This window comes from Ursus arctos, unplaced genomic scaffold (assembly GCF_023065955.2).
Source record: "Ursus arctos isolate Adak ecotype North America unplaced genomic scaffold, UrsArc2.0 scaffold_19, whole genome shotgun sequence".
Classification (NCBI taxonomy): domain Eukaryota; kingdom Metazoa; phylum Chordata; class Mammalia; order Carnivora; family Ursidae; genus Ursus; species Ursus arctos.
Window position 1 is genome coordinate 46,636,349 of NW_026622863.1, and position 20,406 is coordinate 46,656,754.

Genomic DNA, 20,406 nt, shown 5'->3' on the forward strand with positions numbered 1-20,406 from the left:
GCTGGCTCGCTCTCTCTGTCAAATAAATAAATACAATCTTTAAAAAAAAAAAAAAAGATTCTCTCTCTCCTTCTCCCTCTGCCCACCTACCTTCTCGTCACGTATGCTCTCTCTCTCATTTTCTTAAAAAAAAAAAAGTGAAATAAAATGTAAAAGATAAAATCATCTAGTCTCTCAGTCTCTGCATGCTTCTGACCCATCAGAGCAATTTAATGCAGGTGAAAATGCCTGAAACAGTTCCTAGCCCACAAAAAGGGTTCAACAAATTCCTTCAGCGTTTACCAAGAAGCTACTCTGTACCAGGCACTGGTCCAGGAGGAGCTGGGGACACAGCAGGAAACAAATCAAAGTCCCTGCCCTTGACAATGAAGAGTAAATATGTGTTATTTAATCTATGGCTGTCAGGCAGCGATAAGTAAAACAGAGAACAACAAGTCAGGAGGCAGGAAGTACAAGGGTATGAGTGAGGCATGGTTGGTTTTAGGTGGGGTGACGCTGTCTGGCTTCCCCGAGCAGGTGAAAGTTGAGCAGAGGCTGAATGTGGTGAGGGCAGAAGTTGGGTGGATGATCCAGGAAGAGTTCCAGGGAGAGGCAACAGCCAGTGCAAAGGTCCTGAGGTGGGGGTGTCCTGATGAGCTCCAGGAACAGCAGAGTGGCCAGTGTGGCTGGAACAGAATAGGGGAGAGAGAGGACAGCAGGCAGTGAGTAAGTTGTAGCTACCCCTACCACTATAATAATGAGTATAGTATTGTTCTTACTGATTCATTGAAGACTAAAGGTAATAATTTTAAGGTAAAATAAGAAAAGTCCCAAAGAAATTCTCTCTTCCAAGAGGAAGTAGAGCCTAGTGTTTAAGACACGGGGGCTGGCACCTGACTGGGAGGGTTCAAATTCCAGCTACGCACCGCTGTGTGGGCTTGGGCAGGTTACTTAACCTCTCTGTGCCCCCTGCTCCTTCACCAGTGCCTCTCTCCCAGGGCTGGTGTGCTGCGGGCATAAAACAATGCACCCAGGTGCTTGCCACCGTGCCTGGCGTGACGTACGTGCTCCCTAAAAGCCGCAGGCCTAGACTACTCCTTGGTTACCCTGGGCCAACAGATGTCTTCCCTTGCGAGCCTCGGTTCCCTCATCTGGAAAGTGGGGCCCCTCTTGCAGTTGGCGTGAAGACCGACTGAGGTGGGGAAATAGAAAGTCGGGGTGTTGGTCCCGGCGGGCTTGCCATCCAGCTTCCTGGCAGGATGACCTCACTGCTCTGAGGTCATCCCCCTCTATTTGTTTTTTTATTTAAAGAACGAGGGGAATATCTTGGCGCTCGCCCAACCCCACTGCTCTAGTGTCTCAAAACCCGTCTGCTGTTTCCCTCCTATCTGTCCATCCGTCTTTCTTTTTTTTTTAAAGATTTTATTTATTTATTTGACAGAGAGAGAGACAGCCGGCGAGAGAGGGAACACAAGCAGGGGGAGTGGGAGAGGAAGAAGCAGGCTCCCAGCGGAGAAGCCTGATGTGGGACTCGATCACTCGATCACTCGATCCCGGAACGCCGGGATCACGCCCTGAGCCAAAGGCAGACGCTTAACGACTGCGCCACCCAGGCGCCCCTCCAGCCGCCTTTTTTCTGTTTTGGTCTTTTTCTTTGTCTCTGTGTCTGTTTGTCTCTCTCAATCCCTCTCTCTCTTTCTCTGTTCCTCTCCCTCTCCCTGTCTGTGTCTCTGTATCTATTTTTCCTGTCTCTTTCTGTCTCTCTCTCTGCTTCTCTCTTTTCTGTCTCTGTTTTTAGTGTCTCTCCAGGCCTGTCTTTCTGTCTCTCTGTCTCTGCCTCCCTGTGACTCGTTCCCTCTGTCTCTCTCTCAGGTGACACACACCTGTGAGGTCCAGTGACGTGTCTCTCGGGAGGGGGCGGGCAGGAGGCTGGGCCCGTGCACAATCCCAGAAAAGCGGCAGGAATGTCCGCTCTTTCCTCATGACTCACCTGGGCCTCGCCCGGCTCCTACCTGCCTGCTGGGTCCTGAGGGAGGCCCACAGGTTTCGGGGGCTTCCCCGGGCTGAGGAGGGGGAATCTCATGCAGAGTCAGACAGGGAGAGAGATCCAGAGAGACAGAGAGGGAGAGACAGCAAGAGAGAGAGAGGGACAGGTGGGGGAGGGGGCAGAGACCACCAATGAACTGACTCCAGGGCAGTCAGAGAGGGAGAGAGATCTCTCCACCTGAGAGAAGAACAGAGACGGTGAGAAACAGAGGGCCAGAGACAGAGGCAGAGGGAGTTGGAGAGAATGACCCCTGATGGCCCTCAGAGAAAGCAAGTAGAGACACAGAGAAATTGAGCACGTGAGAGCACATCCATCTGGGACCCTCCTTAGCCTCCTGCCACCTGCCTGAGGAGGGGACCGCCTCTGGCCTGGCTGTGGGCGGGGGCGCAACTACCACCATTTCCTCCCCAGCTCCAGGGGACACTGATGTGGCCTTCCCATCCTGGCCCGGCCACCTCCCAGATGCATGGACGTCTTTTCTCAGGGCCTCCCTCCACAAAAAAAAAAGGGGGGGGGGACAAAAGAGGAATCTCCCCCAGGGAGTGAAAGAGCTGGAAACCCGTCAACTCCACACCCCTGTTTCCCCATTTTCCAGGCAGAGAAAATGAAGCCCAAAGGGGAAACTTTAAACGAGGCTCCCCAGCTCACTTTTATTGAGTGCTCGTGCTCTGCCCGGCACTGTTCTGAGTGCTTTCTCTGGATACGCTGGCGCAGTCTCACACTATCCTATTTTTTAAAAGATTTTATTTATTTTTGTGTGAGAGAGACAGAGAGAGCACGGGCGGGGGAGGGAGGGGCAGAGGGAGACGCAGACTCCCCACTAAGCAGGGAGCCCGATGTGGGGCTCCATCCCAGGTCCCCGGGATCATGACCTGAGCCGAATGCAGACGCTTAACCGACTGAGCCCCCCAGGTGCCCAACACAGGAACCTATTTTACAGTTGAGGGAGCTGAGGCTTAGCGAGGCTCGGTCGGCTGAATACTGGCCCCCAAAGAGCTCCAGGTCCCAAGCCCTGGAAACTGCGAGTGGTACCGTATGTGGAAAAAGGGTCTTTGCAGGTGTGATTCAGTCAAGGATCTCAAGACGGGGACAGTATCCTGATGATCTGTGTGGGCCCTCCATGTAATCATAAGTGTCCTTACGGAGGGAGGCAGGGGGCATGTTTGACTACAGACAGAGGGAGGAAAGCAGGGTCAGAGAGACAAGACCTTTGCCACTGGTTTTGAAGGTAGAAGAAGGGGCCAAGAACAGAGGGATGCTGGGAGCGCCGCTCTAGCTACTGGAAAGCGCAAGGTGACCCTGCCACCTAGAGTCTCGGGAGGAAGTGCTGCCCCACTCACACCTTGATTTTGGCCCCTTAAGACTCATTTTCGATTTCGGACGTCCAGTGCTGTAGGAGAATACATTCCTGCTGTTTTAAGCTGCTAAAGGATGCTCATATGTTACAGCGACCGCAAGAAAGGAATACAGGAGGCGAAGCCACTTGCCTGTGATGGCCTGTGGGCATAGAGTCAGGATCCGGACCCAAACAGTCTGGCTCTAGGGCCAACACATGCATAACTATCACCCCGAGTGTTGCAGCTCTGGGGAGACAAGAGCCAGGAGCTAGAAGCCCCCAGGCCCTTTCCACACGCTCCCAAACAGGTCCCCTTGGCCACGCCTCCCTCTGGCTTCATGGGGTGGAGCTAACTTGGGAGAGGAGGGGATCCAGAGGAGAAAGAATTTGTGCAAAGAAGAAAGGTTTCCCCGTCTCTCCAGCCCCTTGCAGCTCAAGTTCCAGCACTAAGCTGCAGTAGCAGAAATCATCATTGCAATTCAAGCGCTGATGTCGCTGATATATAAAGAGCTTTGTTTAAGGGTTGAATGTGTCCTCCTGCACTTCCCCAAACCCCGCCCCCAGACCAAAAAAACCCAATAGAGTGAGAGAGAGATGTTGAAATCCTAATTTCTAGTACTCAGAATGTGACCTTACTTGGAAATAGGGCTGTTGCTGATGTCACTGGTTAAGAGGACGTCACAGTGGGGTAGGGTAGGCCCTTAATCCAATGTGTCTGCTGCCTTCCTGAGAAGATGGCCGTGTAGGGGACGCATGGCTGGCTCAGCCGGTCAAGTGTCTGACATCAGTGACGTGTCTGCCTTCGGCTCAGGTCACGATCTTGGGGTCCTGGGATCGAGCCCCACGTCGGGCTCCCTGGTCAGTGGGGAGTCTGCTTCTCCCTCTGCCCCTCCTGCCCCCTGCCCTTGTGCTCTCGCACGCTCTCCCTCTCTCTCTTGTTCTCAAATAAATAAATAAATAAATAAAATCTTTTAAAAAATAAATTATTAAAACAAGAAAGAAGATGGCCATGTGAAGACAGAGATAGGGAGGAGGCCATGAGGTAGTGAGAGCAGAGACTGAAGTTAGGGAGCTGTTGGCCAAGGAAGCCAAGGATGGCCAGCAAAACCACTAGAACCAAACCCGGACGGGTTTCAGAGACAGACATCCTGCCCACACCTGGGTTCTGGATTCCCAGGCTCCAGACGTGAGACAGCACATTTCTGTGGTTCTGAGCGGCCTGGTCCGGGCGCTTTGCCGCGGCAGCCATGGGAAATGCACGCAGCTCCCATGAATCAACAGAAACAGCACAGGACAGAAGAGGAAGCACGAATGACTCGTATGAAAGTCGCCTACGAAGCTATTTGCGTCAGGGAGCTCGTGCTGGGTTACACCACCTGGAAACGCATGACACCTCAAGGTTCTGGGGGTTGGCAGGGGCCTGGCTGGTCGAGGTTGGCCTCCCTCATAGGTCCTAGCCCGGCTGGCAGGGAGGCCCAGAGCCTCCCCCTGCGTGGTCCTCCCTGCTGCAGGAGGCAAGCTCATTCCCACAGTAGCAGAGGGGTCCCAGCGAGGCGGGGACGGCGATCCAAGCCTGGCTGGGCGTCGAGGGGAGGGGAACAGCTTCCATCTCTGGTTGGCGTGAGCTACCCGGAGTTCAAGGCCATTGGCGTCCTGCCACGCCCCTTTCACCTGCAGGCTGGTGAAAATGCAACAGTGGGATGACACCCAGAGTCGGTGAATCCGGTGAATCCAAGCGGAAGCAGACACGCCCTTAGGCAGCTGGTGGGACTGTGAGCTGGTACCGTCCCAGGAAGGGTGATTCTGCAATTGCTCCCCAAACTGACAGACGTAGGAAAGCCTTTTGATGTGTAAAACCGCTTACCACTTGGGGAACTTGGCACACGTCTCAAGTGATAGCGGCACAAAGCTCTTCATTGCAACATGGCTTGTAACAGCCCGCGATGGGAAAACGCAGAACCCCACGAAGGTACTTTTATCCCCCCGGGGCTGGGAAAGAGGAAGCTGCAACTCAGGTTGCATTGTTTTCAAGCGGAGGATTTTAGGGGCAGAGCAGGGCTTTCCCGTATGCTGCGGTTTGCACCTGCGACGGGGGTGCGGAGGCCCAGAGGCCTGTCTGTGTGCAATGTAACCCCTCCCACGGCCCCTCACCTCCAGGTTTCAAATTAAGGGCAAGGACACGTCCTTTGGTCCTTTGCCTGCCTCCCTACCCTTCATACACTTCACCTCGTGTTTGTGTGGCTCCCAGCCTGTTTGCCCAGCCTGAGTTATCAGCTGACCTTTGAGGAGCTGGGCTTCTAGTCGCAAAGCACCAAGAGCTGCTCCCTCCTCCCAGGCTCCAGACTCCACTCGGGTGGGGGACTTACTTGTTCCCTCTTTGTCCCACTTCGCCTGGACCCAAGAGCTCTGGGTCCACCCGGGAAGGCGGTGGGCCTTCTCCCTAGATGTGTCCCTGCCATAGCACCCCACAGGAAAAGCGACCCCCAGGCTCCCACCTCCTTTAGGCACAAGCTCCTTGATTGTACCCGCTGATCGAGCCCCCCCCCCCCCACGGAAGTCTGGGAAGCCCCGACAGGCCTGCGACTGCCCTTGGACAGGTCCTTTCTCTTGTTTGGGATCTCTCCTCTGAGCCAAGGGGAGAGGCCAGCCCCAGCCTTGCCCGGCGCGCTGCTGAAGGATGGTGACAATACAGGGCACTCCCCGTCCTCGGCGGTCTGCATACATCAACTCATTTAATCCCCACGGTGGGCCTCTGACACAGGTCCTCCTACTTTCCTTGTTGGACGAATGAGGACACTGGGGCTCTGGGAGGTGACTTGACTTGTCCCAGGTCACCGAGCTTGAAGTGGGCGGAACTGGAACTTGAACCCAGGCCATCTGGGTCCAAAGTGCTCATTCTCTTCTGGATGGGGGTGTGGTTTCCTTGGAGTCTGAGCATCACTAGCACGAACGAGTCCTCCAACACGCACACAGCCGCCACGTACCCAGCATCAGCGGTAGGCCCTGGGGCCAGTTCAGTGGACGGATCTACTGAGGACCAAAGCAAGGGAAAGGATAGCCCCAGAGTTATACCTCAAAGGCGAGGCAGGTGGGGAGTCAAAGCAGTGAAGGGGTGACTTTGACGGAGACCAAGCCCTGGGGTGCTTGAGATCAGCTTTATTCCCATTGAACAGATGTGCAAATCAAGGCTGCATGTCTAGTGCACATTTAGTCCGAGGCGGGGGCAGGAGAGAAGTGCAGGCCTCCTCTGGCTGAGGCGGGCCATTTTCCAGGGAAGGGTAGGGGGCTGTCTTCCCTCCTCCTTCTCAGTGAAGCCCGCCAGTCAAGTTTGAGAGGCCTGGGTTCCAATTCTGGTTATGCCAATGTCTTCACTTTGCAGCTTTGCAGTCGGGCCTTCGTGACTCTGACCTTGGTTTCCTTCCCTCTACGATGAGGGTAAATTCAGAGCTCATTTCAGCTATACCAGCTGTTAAGATACTGAAATACTTCCAGTTCTGGTTGGTAAAAATCTGCTATCCCGAGACCCTGAGTTCCCCCCTCCCCACCGGTGGCCTATCTGGGTGGCCCCAGGGCACCCCCATGTTCCAGCAATTCAGAGTGAAACACCAGATCAGTGGAGACCGCCAGCTCACCGTCCAGCTGTTGGGCAGAGCTGTTACTGACACATAGCCTGGCCTGGCCTGACGGACAGCAAGTATTTGGAATACTGTCTCCCTCCCGGGATGAAGGGTGATGGCTTGTAGGACTCTGGTAAGGATTTAGAGGGTTAACATCTCTCTGGAACCATCAGGAGCTTGTTAATAATAGCAATAATAATACCAGCACGCCTATCTGTCTTTCTTTGGCCTCAGAAGTAGCTCAGATTTCTCCCACGTGCCTCTCAGGACTCAGTTTCCCCATCTCCATGCTCCCTAAGCCCCCGCCCCCGGCCAAGTGTCCCAACGGCCAGGATGGCAGGTGGGGCTGCTATCTCCCTAGGCTGTTTGCTCTCCCTCTTCCAGGGCTGCTACCCAAGCCAAGGCCCTTGAATAAAAGGCCAGGTCACCTGTGTCCTGCTTCCTCTCCTCTGGCCTGGATCATGTTCCAGCTCCTCACTGCTCTGGCGCTCTTGGGAGCGCTGGCCGCCCCAGCAGGTAGGCACACTGCGTGTGGTCCCCCGAGAGCAGGACTGAGAGTGAGAGCGAGAGCGAGCTAGCCAGAGAGACCATCCAGGTTCACACGCGTGAATCCAGCTTCAGAGTCTGAGGCCCAGCCCCTCCCCCCTCGGCTTTCTGTCTAGCAGGTGCAGCTGAACTGTGCTTGAGACCGTAGTGCTGGAGTCAGGCTGCCAGGGTTCAAATCTTGGCTCCGCCACTTCTTCGCTAGGTGACCTTAAGCGAGTTGCGGAACCTCTCTGTGCTTCCGTTTTCCCATCTGTGAAATTAGGGTGATGATGACCCTTCTCAAAGAGCTGTTGGGGAGAAAAAAAAAGCTGCTGGGGCCACCCATGGAATTAATACGTTTGAAGAGCTTTTTAAGAGCTTAGAACAGTATCCGGCCATATGTAGCCCTGTCCAAAGGGAATCTTACTGAGAGCCGAGAGCCGTTATTTTTCCTTACTTTGCCTACCTGTCTCCCCTTTGGTTCTAGTTCTGCCCCCGTTGGCCCAGGTTGGGGATCAAGTGACCTGGCACTTGGCCAGGATCTCACTGTGTGATCTTGAGGGAGACTCTGAGCCCATCTGCTCTCAGTTTCCTCGTGGATCCATCTATAAGCGGCAGGTGTATGAGACGAGGTTCGCTGTTTTCAAACTGTGCTTCTTCGAGCCCCGAGGTTTCTCGGAAGAGCCCCAGGTGCCTCTCTGCAGATCAACAAGAAGGCTGCCCGGACGGACACAGCTGTCCCCAGCCTAGCCCAAGAAGGGACATTCCACTTTTATCTGTTCAACTCCCGGCTTGCGAGGGAGGTGTTTGGAGAAAGAGTTCCCTGGTGAGAACTGCAGATGAACTGGAGATCGCCAGCGGCTCCGGCTTAGCGATGCTGATCCCTGCCTCCGAATAGCCCAGCCCTTAGTCCTATTCTTGAATCTTGTGTGTGTGTGTGTGTGTGTGTGTGTGCGCACGCCTGTGTTTTCCTCCTTACATCGCAGGCTCTGATCACTCCTCTCTCCCCACAGGGACCGCCAAGACGTGTCCAGCCTGCTCTCTGCTGGGAAACTGCACCGAGAGAACCTGTCCTCCCGCCAAGGAAGCCTGCTTGTTTAGCCAGATGCAGCTGGGTGGGGGGCCGGATGGGTGCTGGGTGGAGGACCGACAAAGCGGGTGGGCAGGGGTTGGGGTGCGGAGGGGGAGGCATAGAAGAACCACCCTGGGACTGGAGACCACAGGCTTTGTCTCATAGCTCAGTTCGGGGTCCCTGGGATGGGCGTGGGGCTGCGGGGGCTTCCATGCCAGCTGAGGACCTCTGGGGACTGCTACGGACGGGACTGTGGTCCGGGGTGGGTGTAGGGGGGGGGGGACAAGAGTCTCTAATCTCTCCTCCTCAACCTCTATTGCCAGAAAATGGGATTGTCATCAAGAACGGGTCATGTGTCACCCCTGGGGAATGCCAAGAAGGTGTCTACACCCTGACCTATGGCCCCCACTCGAGTCTCTGGGTCAGCACGGCCTGTTGTGAGAACAACTGCAAAGGGGCCACCCGACAAGGTTTGTTGGCAGGACTTGGGGGTCACAGCCCCAGGAAGGGTGCTGTGGGAACTTGGCCTCGATTTCCAGCTCTGCCTGGCTGACCGGGGCAAGGAGAACCTCAGTATTCTCATCTGGAAAATGGGTGGGAAATAAACTTGGCAGGGGGTGCCTTCCAGCACAGGGCTGGCCTGTAGCAGGCACTGGAGCAATCGTAGTGGCACTCACTCACTTACTGGAGGGCTGGGGAGGAGCCCCAAAGTTTTATTTCTCCTTAGCAGAGGAGCTCCCCTGAGGGCTAGCCAAGCAGAGCAAGAAATGGAGGGATGGCAACAGGCCCCGTCTAGGGTGAGGCCGGCGAGGCCCCAGGGTGCAGAATTGACAAGGCATTCGCTTTTAGGCGCTGACTCTGCACTTGCATGACCTTGGGAGGGAGCGTCTCCTTGCTGGCCTGGCTCCAGACCTGGGTCTGAGCGGTGATAAAGATCACGTTTTGTTGCTCGGTGATTTTTCCAAAGAAGGAATTAGTATCTGGCAGGTGTAGCAACGGGGAGGCGGGGGAGACCGGAGACAGCTCCACACTGGGGGCTGCTAGCCACGCTTTCAACCACCGGGGATTTCCCTCCTCCTAAAAACTGTGCCGCTCACCAAATAAGACCGCCAGTTCCAAGCTGAGAGGCAGGCATGCCGTGCGGTATATAAAATGCCGGTACTGATTACAACTGCGTTAGACAAAATTCCTATGTGTACACAGAGATCAAAGGGACTATCTCGGAATGCTCTGAGTAATGGCTTTTGCTGGGGCAGCGCTGCCCGGTAGGAATGCCGTGCGAGCCACACACGTAATGAGCGGTTTTCTAGTCGCCACGTTCAACAGTACAAAGAAACAGGTGAAATTAACTTTGAGAAGGTATTTTATTTAAGGTAACACATTAAACTATCCTTTTGACATGTATGTAATCAACAGAAAATTATTAATGAGATATTTTCTTTTTTTGCTTCAAACTAAGCCTCTGAAATCTAGGGTGTGTTTTATGCTCACAGCACATTCCAAAGGGAACGTACCAGGTTTCTTTTCTTTTTTTCCCCTTTCCTTTCCTTTTCCCTTCCCTTCGCTTCTTTTCTTTTCTTTTTTTATTTTTTAAGATTTTATTTATTTATTTGAGAGAGTGAGCAAGAGAGAGAGAGAACACAAGCAGGGGAGGGGCACTGGGAGAGGGAGAGTGAGGCTCAAGCAGACTCTGTGCTGAGCGCAGGGCCTGATGCAGGGCTCGATCCCACGACCCCAAGATCATGACCTGAGCTGAAATCAAGAGTTGGAGGCTTGGGGTGCCTGGGTGGCACAGCGGTTAAGCCTCTGCCTTTGGCTCAGGGCGTGATCCCGGTGTTATGGGATCAAGCCCCACATCAGGCTCCTCCGCTATGAGCCTGCTTCTTCCTCTCCCACTCCCCCTGCTTGTGTTCCCTCTCTCGCTGGCTGTCTCTATCTGTGTCGAATAAAAAAAAAAAAAAAGAGTTGGAGGCTTAACTGATTGAGCCACCCTGTTACCCTTCTTTAGCCAACTTTTCTGTTTGCCAATGTTGCAATATAAACACACATGAAAACGATTGGTGGCTTAGTTTTGACTCAGAAAAAATATGCTTGAGCAGTTTTCTCTTAAATGTTTCAGATCTCTAAGAAAGCTCTGGAATTGATCAGGTGGTGGAGAGCCCAGAGGCCACAGCTCTGCTTTTTGGCAGAACACCACAATACCTTAAAACCTAAAATAACACGATCACTTTTTCTTTTTTTTCTTTAAAGATTTTTTAAATTTATTTATTTGACAGAGATAGAGACAGCCAGCGAGAGAGGGAACACAAGCAGGGGGAGTGGGAGAGGAAGAAGCAGGCTCATAGCGGAGGAGCCTGATGTGGGGCTCGATCCCAAAACGCCGGGATCACGCCCTGAGCTGAAGGCAGACGCTTAACCGCTGTGCCACCCAGGCGCCCCAACACAATCACTTTTTCATCACTTTTGGAATTCAGTGTGTTCACGGGAGGGCTTTTGTCTGTGCGGTCAGCGCTGTGTTTCCAGAACAGGGTCTGGCACACAGTAGGTGCTCAAGAAATGTTTGTGGCATGAATAAAAGAACCCACAGGATCCAGCCCGAAGGTTCGTTTAGGACAAATGACCAGCGTGGGGCAGCCTCACCTCTGGCTGTTTGCTGCTCTTCAGAACACGTCTTCAGGGGTTGGCAGGAGGTGCTGAGACCAGGCCGGTCCCACTTTGGAGGAAAATGCTCTGGATTGTGCTGGGGGGTGGGGCGGGGTGAGAACAGGGGGCTGCGGGGGAGGGGGGTTCTTAGCCTTCATCCCACCCTGACCTCACCCACTCCCAGCAGAGGCGGCGCCCGAAGCCCAGCTCAACGGAGTGAAATGTCACTACTGTTTCGGGGATAAGTCAGCCTTGTGTGACTCCCGTTTGGTCATGAACTGCACCGGTGATCAGACTGTGTGTCTTACCCTCAATGGGACATGGAGCGGAGGTAGGGGTTCCTTCCCGTCAGGGGGCATCTGGGTGGCAGGCCTCCCTCTCACCTGCATGAATAAGTCTCAAGGTTCATTTGCATGTGCGTTCTGGTTACCCTATTGCAAATCACTCACAAATGCAGCGGCTTAAAGTCATGGCCATCGTCTTATTAACTCTTCTAGCTTCCGTGGGGTGGGAATTGTGGAAGAGCGCAGCTGCACAGTTCTGAGTCTCTCGTGGGATCCCAGGCAGAGGGTGGCCCGAGCTGGAACTGCAGGTCCGGGAGCAACTAGGGGGCTTGCCGAGCATCTCACACGCATAGACTCTGGGCCTTTCCAATGTGGTTGCCCCACATTGGGTAGATTGGGCTTCCCCACATCATGGCTGCCGCCACCTTTCCATGGTGACTGAAGACTTTAAGAGTGAGCATTCCAGCAGACAAAATGGCATCTGCGTGGTCTTTTATGACCTGGCCTTGGAAGTCACACAATGTCATTTTCCTGTGCGTTATTGGTTGAAACAGTCACAGAAGTCCATCTGGTTTCAAGGGGAGGAAGCCTAGACCCTCACCTCTTCACGTGCCCAGGAGTTTGCAGATGTATTTTAAAATCACCATTATGTGTTTGCAAATGGTTGGGGCAGAGGCTGTTTGAGTGAAAGGCTTGGAATAGAACCATACTGACCAGAGTTAAGCCAACAAAGTGACAGAGAGAAACGGTCTGGGCTTCTGCTCCTGGCAGACTGGATCCTCTGAAGGGTCTTCCTGCTACTAACAGTGGCATACAGGGAAGGTGTGTGAGGTTGGGGGTGTGGGGGGGACACAGGTGGTGGGACTAGTCTGCCCCGGGGGACTGCCATTGTTTAAAAATGCTGGAATATGGTGACTAAAAAGAAGCAGATTGATATTTAGTCATTTTTATTATAATTTTTTTTAAAGTGAGCTCTATGCCCAACACGGGGCTTGAACTCAGGACCCGAAGATCAAGAGTCCTAGGCTCTACCAACTGAGCCAGCCAGGCGTCCCTAGTCAGTTATATTATTGTCTTTATTTTTTATTTTTATTTATTTATTTTTTAAAGATTTTATTTATTTATTTGACAGAGAGAGACAGTCAGCAAGAGAGGGAACACAGGCAGGGGGAGTGGGAGAGGAAGAAGCAGGCTCCTAACAGAGAAGCCTGATGTGGGGCTCGATCCCAGAACGCCGGGATCACGCCCTGAGCCAAAGGCAGACGCTTAACGACTGCGCCACCCAGGCGCCCCCAGTCATATTATTGTTTTTAAATGCGCCACAAAGAGTCTACCCCCTCAGAGCCGGCTCCCATTAGTCTCCCCCTCAGTATGCCACTGTTTACCGATGAACTGGATGTTGTACAAAAATACTTTCCCATGCTTTGGGGGCTTATAGGAAGTTAGGGGAATTTCCACGGGTCCCCAGACACAGTGAAAATGTGAGCAGAAATCAGAAGAAGAGCAGTAAGCAAACCTGAAAAGCACAGTGGCCCTGAGAAGAAATGCTGATTGCACCCTGCTTGGGGTGACTAGGTCTTGGGTCCATAGCATGGCTGGAGAGCGGACTCCTAGAGTTCCACCTGTCAGGGACCTTGGAAGGAGACTGAAATGATCCCTGATTGGTAGTGCCTCTTAGTTCTCAGGATAAACAAAGGCAAATCCTCTCCATGAAAAGCCCCCAGGAGCCCCCCACCAACATCAACCAAATACGAGCTCAGTCAGAGCTCATGAAATGCGCAAGAGGACAAGTCACCATGAGTGAGAGCAGAGGCAACAGACAAGAGATGTGGGCTCATGAGGAGCTCAGCTCTTATAATTATCAGCTGCAGAACATAACTGTATGAGAAGTAGTCGAAGGAATAAAATTAGAATCGCAAAAAGGAGCAGGCATCAGGAGGTTGTAAGAAATGACCGGGCAGATTTGAAGATGAATCATATATAGAACTATCAGGAGACATGGGAACTTTCAGACAGAGAAAGTCTGAAAATCAAGGTGGGAAGGCTCTGGCTCTGAGTCTCCCCCTGCTGCTTCCCCCTGTTTCTGCAGGGGGTCCCCAAATCCTGAAGGGCTGTGCTACCCCAAATGTCTGCCACCTGCAAGTGAACACGACCCTGGGCCCGGAAGCATCTGGATTTCATCTCATCAGCAAGCCTGAATGCAACTATGTGGCTACTCCCACCCCACCAGGTGCCTTTGAACCCTGACTCCCAGAGATTCCACCTTCTCTGCCCTTCCCAGATCCCACATGCCCTTCCCAATCCTATGTGTTTCCAGGGTATCCCCTCCCCCTACCAATATGCTCTCAGGGAGCGCAATTACCCATATAAGAGCACACACCCACAGACCCACAAACATCGACATCTGTATCCCAGCGCCCAAAACACACCGACAGAGGAACACACAAGTCTAGACACAAGCATCCTGTCGTGTGCGTGAGATTAGACATACAAGCTCTGTTTCAACAAGAAACCTCATGGTCTTTTTCTTTCTTTTTTCTTTTTTCTTTTTTTTAGAGATTTTATTTATTTATTCGACAGAGATAGAGACAGCCAGCGAGAGAGGGAACACAGGCAGGGGGAGTGGGAGAGGAAGAAGCAGGCTCATAGCGGAGGAGCCTGATGTGGGGCTCGATCCCACAACGCCGGGATCACACCCTGAGCCGAAGGCAGACGCTTAACTGCTGTGCCACCCGGGCGCCCCGGTCTTTTTCTTTCTTTCCTTCTCTTCCTCGCTTGCGAGAGAAGACAGATTTGCCAACAGTCTTCTTTCGGCTTAACAAAGAATACGGACATTAAGTTTTGTCTTCCAGAAAAGAGAGGTGCTAATTGAGATTGTATTTACCAGGGCAACAGTTTTTTAAGTGAGACAACTGAACAGGATCAGAGACGTTTCGGAGGTGAGAAAGGCAATTTTCGAAGCTGGATAGAGCAGCCTTCCCTCAGCTCCAGGGACGTGGAAGCCCCTTTGGTTAGAAACCGTACAGCGAAGACAGATCTGTGATGCAGGGGAGAATCCATTCGCACCTTGGCTTCTTCCTCAGATCACCAGCTGTTGGAGTCCAACTTTTAAAAACTAAACAGTGGATGAAATTAATGATCGCAATGAAGGGGAAAAAAGGTGGACCCAGGAGCTCAAAATGTACGATATGTAAAGGGCCAAACAGGGTAACTAACAACCGGAACACAGGACAGGGAATCTTTGCATATACGGTCCCTACGGGCATGTAACCCATCCAGGCAGGGACTCCTCCCTTGTCGGGTCCGTGCGCACGGACAGGGGAAAGCACACAAACATATAAAAGTACAACACGCACACAGACGTGCGGAAACACTTTACCAACATTCTACAGAGATGTTCACATCTGTAGTCCAACATCTGTATCCAGGCGCCCTAAACCTTGCTGGAAACCCAGACACACCCGGACACAGAAACATGCTCAGACCCACAAAACCAGCCTTATAAGTATCCACATAGACAGGTGCTCTGTTCACACAGAGACGCACCTAGACCCCTTCTCACACAGGGGCCCATGGAGCCGCACGCAAACACCCCCACCCTTCCACAGAGAGTTCCAGAACACACAGAATTCAACATAGGCCCACACAACCACGTGTGAACACAGGGACACAGGCCTGCGTGCTTGGCATGCCGACTTCATCATTGCAGACACACACACACACACACACACACACACACACACACACACACGTGGTTCTCCAGCTGGCTTATCTTCCTCTCTCCCCAGGTCCCCCTGCAGCTACAACTCTGACCAAGGATAAGGTCACCACCTGTCTCACCTGCTCAGGCCTCAATAATTGTGACCCTGTCCTCTGCCCAGCAGATAGGAACTACTGCCTGCAGACATTGGGCATCCTGGGTGAGTGTCCCTGGAGACAGAGTTGGGTGGGGGACGCAGAAAGGGGGCCTGAGGCAGACCAGGACCTCTCCTTGCCAGCCCCCCGCCATGTTTGCTGCCCTGACTCCAGCCATGGAGGCCAGAGGCTGGTTCCAAGGGAGCATGTGAGTTTAAGATCTGATGCCACATTGCTCTCGATATTTATGGCTGAGTGTCAGATCAGCTCAAGGCGTAGAGGCCTAACCAGTCACAGAAGAACAAATACCAGGACTCGTCTTCTATGAGAGACATAGGGTAGTCAAAATAACAGGACGGTGGTAGTTTTAGTTTTGCAAAAGAGAAAGTTCTGGAGATCTGTTGCATCACAGTGTAAATATAGTTAACGCCACTGAATGTACACTTAAAAATCCAAAGAGGGCAAATTTTATATCTTGTGGGGTGTTTTCATTTTTGTTTTTTGGGGTCACGGTTAAAAAAAACTTTGTGGCTTAAAACAACAATTTATTATTTCTCACTATTCTGCAGGTTGACGAGGCTCAGTGTAGGCAGGTCTTGTGCTCCAAGGGTGAGGTCCCCCATGTGGCTGTGTTCTCTGAGAACCTGGCTGGGGCTGGAACGTTCAATACAGCCTCTTCATTCCGGGGCCTCTGTGTGTGTGGTCTGTCTTCAGTCAGTAGCCTTGCTGAGCTTCCTTACAGCATGGTGGCTGGCTTCCCAGAAGGAAGAGGTGGGAACCATGGCTTCTTAAGAGAGAAGCCCGGAACTGGCCCAGTGTCGGTCCCACCACAGTCTCTCGATGAGAGCAAGTCACAAGGCCAGCTCAGATTTGAGGGGTGAGGAAACGGATCCCACCTCTCGATGTGGGAGTGGTAAGGGTAAGATGCAGAAAAGCATGGGGGATGGGAGATCCAGTTGCAGCCATCTTGGTATCTAGGGCAACATTCTGGGCAAGGAGGCCTCTGTCAGACTGCCCCATAAAGGGAAAAACTAGACTCTTCTGTAAACGGGAAGGGGGGTTGAACTGGAAACCAGCTCTTCTCTGTCTTCTAACAACTTAAGTAGGGGTAGTAAGGATAGTGTACGAGGCCCGGTGGTGGGCGTTTCTGGGATCCTTGAGAAGTTTCTGGCTAAGCCCATGAGGTGCTCGTAGATAGGTCGGGAGACATCACATGATCGCCTTTCCTCACAAGCCTGCCCTCTACATCTCTCCAGCCTTAGAGGACGGTAACTCTGTTGTCTGGAGAAGTGGCTCCTGCGTGGCCTCCAAGGACTGTGGATTTGGCAACTCCATCTCTGCGTTCACCTACAGCGTAGACTTGGGCTTCTGGATCAACTCCACCTGTTGCCAAGGCAACTGCCAAGAACTCACTCCTCTCGGTACGCTGCCACCAGAAAGCAGTCGTGGGTGGCCAGGGAAGCGGTGGGGTGACTGTGGAGGAGAGTTTGTCCTAAGTTGAGGAAGGCGGGCAGGCAGCAGCATCCCCATTCCCCAGCCAGGCTGCCCGACTTTACCCTGATCCCAGCTAAGTGGGAAATCCCAAGAAGGTCATCCCCCTGCGGGAGAGCCTGTGAGTGCATGGAGGGCTCTGGAGGTTCTGAGAGTCCTCCTGACTGTCACCCTCTCCTCTACAGAAGTTCTGCCAACCACACACACCCTGAGTGAGTTCCTGTGTCCTACGTGTCCTAGCGGCCAGCCGGGGCCCTGCAATTCCTCCTTCTATATGCAGTGTCCCAGTGGGGAGACGGAGTGTGTCCAGCTGGACCTGGTGCTTGTAGAAGGTAATGTGTGTGTGTGTGTGTGTGTGTGTGTGCGCACGCGTGTGCATGTGTGTACATACACATGGTGCGTGCCCAAGAGTGAGCACGTTGGTTTTGGATTTGGGCGTGCTTGAGTTGGGGTACTGTCCAAAAGGAATAGAATGCAAGCCGCATGTCGAATTTAAAGTTTCCAAGGAACCACATTAAAAGTACAAAGTAACATGAAATTAATTTAATATTTTATTTAACCCAATTTATCCAACAGTTGTAATTTCAACATGCAATCAGCATAAGAAATTATAAACGAGATATCTTACATTCGTTTTTTTCCTACTAAGCCTTTGGAATCTGGTGTGGATTTTATACTCACAGCCCATTTCAGCGCAGACCAGCCGTATCTCTACTGGGCAATAGCCGTGTGTGGCTAGTGGCTACTGTACTGAAAATTCTAGAACAGGGGCACCTGGGTGGGTCAGTCAGTTAAGCGTCCAACTCTTGATTTCAGCTCAGGTCATGACCTCAGGGTCGTGGGATCCAGCCGGTTTGGGCTCTGCACTCAGCAGGGAGGATTCTCTCTCCCTCTCCCTCTGTCCCTCCCCCTGCTCGCACTCTCTCTAAGAAATAAATAAATCTTAAAAAAGAGAGAGAGAGAAAGTTCTAGAACATAGTAAGTGCTATGTATGGCATTTCAGTGAATCTAAGACCATCATGGCTCTGCGAGGAAACATACCCCAGTTCAGGGCAAACCAAGACAAATACAGACTATGCTGTGAGGCGCTTTTTTTTTTTTTTTTTTAATGGAGAAGGTCAAAGCTAAATACAGGAGCGGACAGTTTAATAAATCCCACATGCCCTTCCCCCAACCCCAGTAATTATCCACTCGTGGCCAATCCTGTTTCATCTCTACCCCCGCCCCACATAATTTTGAATGCAACCTCAGATATCATATCACTTGAACCCTAAGTATTTCCATACATTTCTTTAAAAGATAAGGACTTAAAAACAAGCCACAATGGTGGTGAGGTGTTCTTCTTTGGTAAAAATAAGACTGGATCACTTTCACATCCCCCACCAAATCTCAATAAACCGGTTACGTTTGTATATCTATGTTTACATAAAAATGTATTACATTGTACCATCTTCCACCGTATGTGGCTCTCAGGAGGCACAGGAAGAAGTTGAGAAGCCCGGGCACTAAGTCCGTTGGTGGGGTGTGTGAAACAGAGTGACCTCCCGGTGTCACAGTCATGAATACATTCAGTACTATGAATATTGAATACAAGTAAGAGAAAGCCTGCAACATACATGGAAGGTATAAAGAGTAACAATGAAAGGCACAGTGGGACCAGGCCCCAGCTTGGGGATCCCAACGTTTCCAGTGAGTTTTCCGAAGGACGTGGGTCGGAGGGCCTCCTTGGCCCCCAGGGTTGGTCCGTTCCCACGTTTCCTGTTGGACGTGATAGTTTTGTGTTTTATGAAAACTCGGCAGATCCCAAGGCTCTGACCTGGAGAGACAGGCGGCCCCGCAGGGCTGCAGGGAGTTGCGGGGAAATGGGCTTGGTCAGGGGCCGCCAAGGCCCGGGCATAGGGACGGGGGCTGGCCGGGGTGGTGCACGGTGGCAGGTGCGTGTGGGCCCTGGGGACACCTGCCTGAGCACTCGGCCTCATGCGCGTCCTCCCCCGCATCTCCGCAGGCGGCCAGAACGTGAGCGTGAGTGGCTGTGGCTCCCAAGACCTGTGCGGTGCCCCTGCCGCCACTGAGGGGCTGCTGGCGCTGCCTGGCCACCGGCTGACCCGCCGGCCCCACTGCAGCACCAGCCAGAGGGCCATCATGGACTCCAAGTGCCACTCGGGCGCGCCGCGGGGCCTCTACCTCACCCTGTCCGTGATGCTGGTGGCCCTGGGCACCGCCGCCCTCTCCTGAGCAGGCCCCCCTCGACCGCCCTAGCCCCGCAGGCACTCAACCCCGCTTGTGTCCCACGTGGCTAGATGGCATCCTGACTCCCCCTACTTCTGGCATTTCTAGGCCTGGAAACTTCTGGTGAGAAAAGTCGGAAACCAGGGGGGAGCCTCCTCCCTCAGACTACAGGCTTCCCCAAGGCTACTCCTCTTTCTTAACACCAGGGTCCCTATACCTCCTCCCTCAGACTAGGCTGTACTTCCTCAGACCTCAGACTAGAGATGCCTCCATGGGCCCCAAAGACTAAGCCTCCTTCCTCAAACTAGGGGGTCCCCAATACCAGGCTACTTCCTCAGACTAGGGCTGTGTCTCTTTTCCTGAACATTGGGATGCAGCTCCTTCTGTCTCCCTCTTTAGGGTCTAGAAAAGTCTTGGGCAGCCAAGATGGGGTTTGAGGACCAAATACACCCCCTTCCCAGGCTTTTAGAGCACCCCTTCCACCCCCACCACAGTCCCTCTTCTGTCTGGGCTCAGTCTCCCCACTGTCACCAAATCTGAATGAATTGCATCCCACAATGCCTAGTGGTTTGGGTTTCCTTCTTCTCCCATCACAGCCTCAAATGGGGCCCTGATGTGGTCCGCTCTCCCCTCCGCGGGCTCTGGGACCCGAGGAGACCAGCGGATGACAGTGTCTGGGAGCCAGGGCAGGCTTAAGAGCAAATGCTCCGTCTGGAGTGAGTGTCATTTTCGAGCCAGCATTGGACCCAGAGGATTGAGCAGAGAGGTAAAGATGGGGAACTCAGCAGGAGGCGGAATGCCGGGAACCATCTGCTTTCAGCTGCAAGTAATACAAAGTCCAACAAAAAGAACCGAAAGCAATCACTTGGTGCTGATTGGACAAATATTTATTGATCACATGCTATGCATCAAGGACTGTTCTAGACACCGAGGATACATAGCAAAGAAACTTCTCTGCTCTCAGGAGGGTTATGTGTCAGTGGGGGAGACAGATAACAAACAGAGCGCAGGGAAGAGGAATGGGGAGGCCGGCAGGAGAGGTGCGTTTTTACATGAGAGGCCTCAGGAAGGTGAGATCTGAGTGAAGACCCGAAGGGGGTGAGGCAGAGGGCCGTGCAGGTGTGTGGGGTGCGGACGGGGCCATTCCAGGCAGGGGAACTGTAAAGGCAGAGGCCCCGAGGTGGGAGCAGTAAGGAACCGTGACTACACACCTGAACCGGAGGAAGGGAGGTGGGGCCCCCAGGGGCCATTCATTCAGCAGGTCAAGGGAGTCACTGAGAACCTAGCTTGCTGGCCTGCCGTCCTCAGTTTGCATGATGGTGGCTGGA

The 20,406-nt window shown here is 52.9% G+C and overlaps 1 protein-coding gene across 3 annotated transcripts; it reads left to right on the forward strand.

The window, feature by feature from the left end:
- The first annotated feature begins 5,114 nt into the window (after positions 1-5,114).
- On the forward strand, positions 5,115-19,633 carry LOC125283313 (uncharacterized). 3 transcript variants are annotated; one of them, XM_057314496.1, is made up of 10 exons: positions 5,115-5,331; positions 7,364-7,495; positions 8,518-8,619; positions 8,900-9,046; positions 11,407-11,550; positions 13,593-13,733; positions 15,292-15,423; positions 16,615-16,779; positions 17,035-17,181; positions 18,855-19,633. In XM_057314496.1, exons 1-10 carry the CDS (start codon positions 5,286-5,288, stop codon positions 19,082-19,084), a joined length of 1,386 nt encoding a protein of 461 aa, XP_057170479.1. In that variant the 5' UTR covers positions 5,115-5,285; the 3' UTR covers positions 19,085-19,633. The 3 variants fall into 3 exon arrangements, with proteins under 3 accessions (XP_057170479.1, XP_048079958.2, XP_057170480.1); XM_048224001.2 differs by lacking the exon at positions 5,115-5,331 and having other exon boundaries at positions 7,388-7,495; positions 11,404-11,550; XM_057314497.1 differs by lacking the exons at positions 5,115-5,331; positions 7,364-7,495 and adding an exon at positions 7,698-8,330 and having other exon boundaries at positions 11,404-11,550.
- Positions 19,634-20,406: the final 773 nt, after the last annotated feature.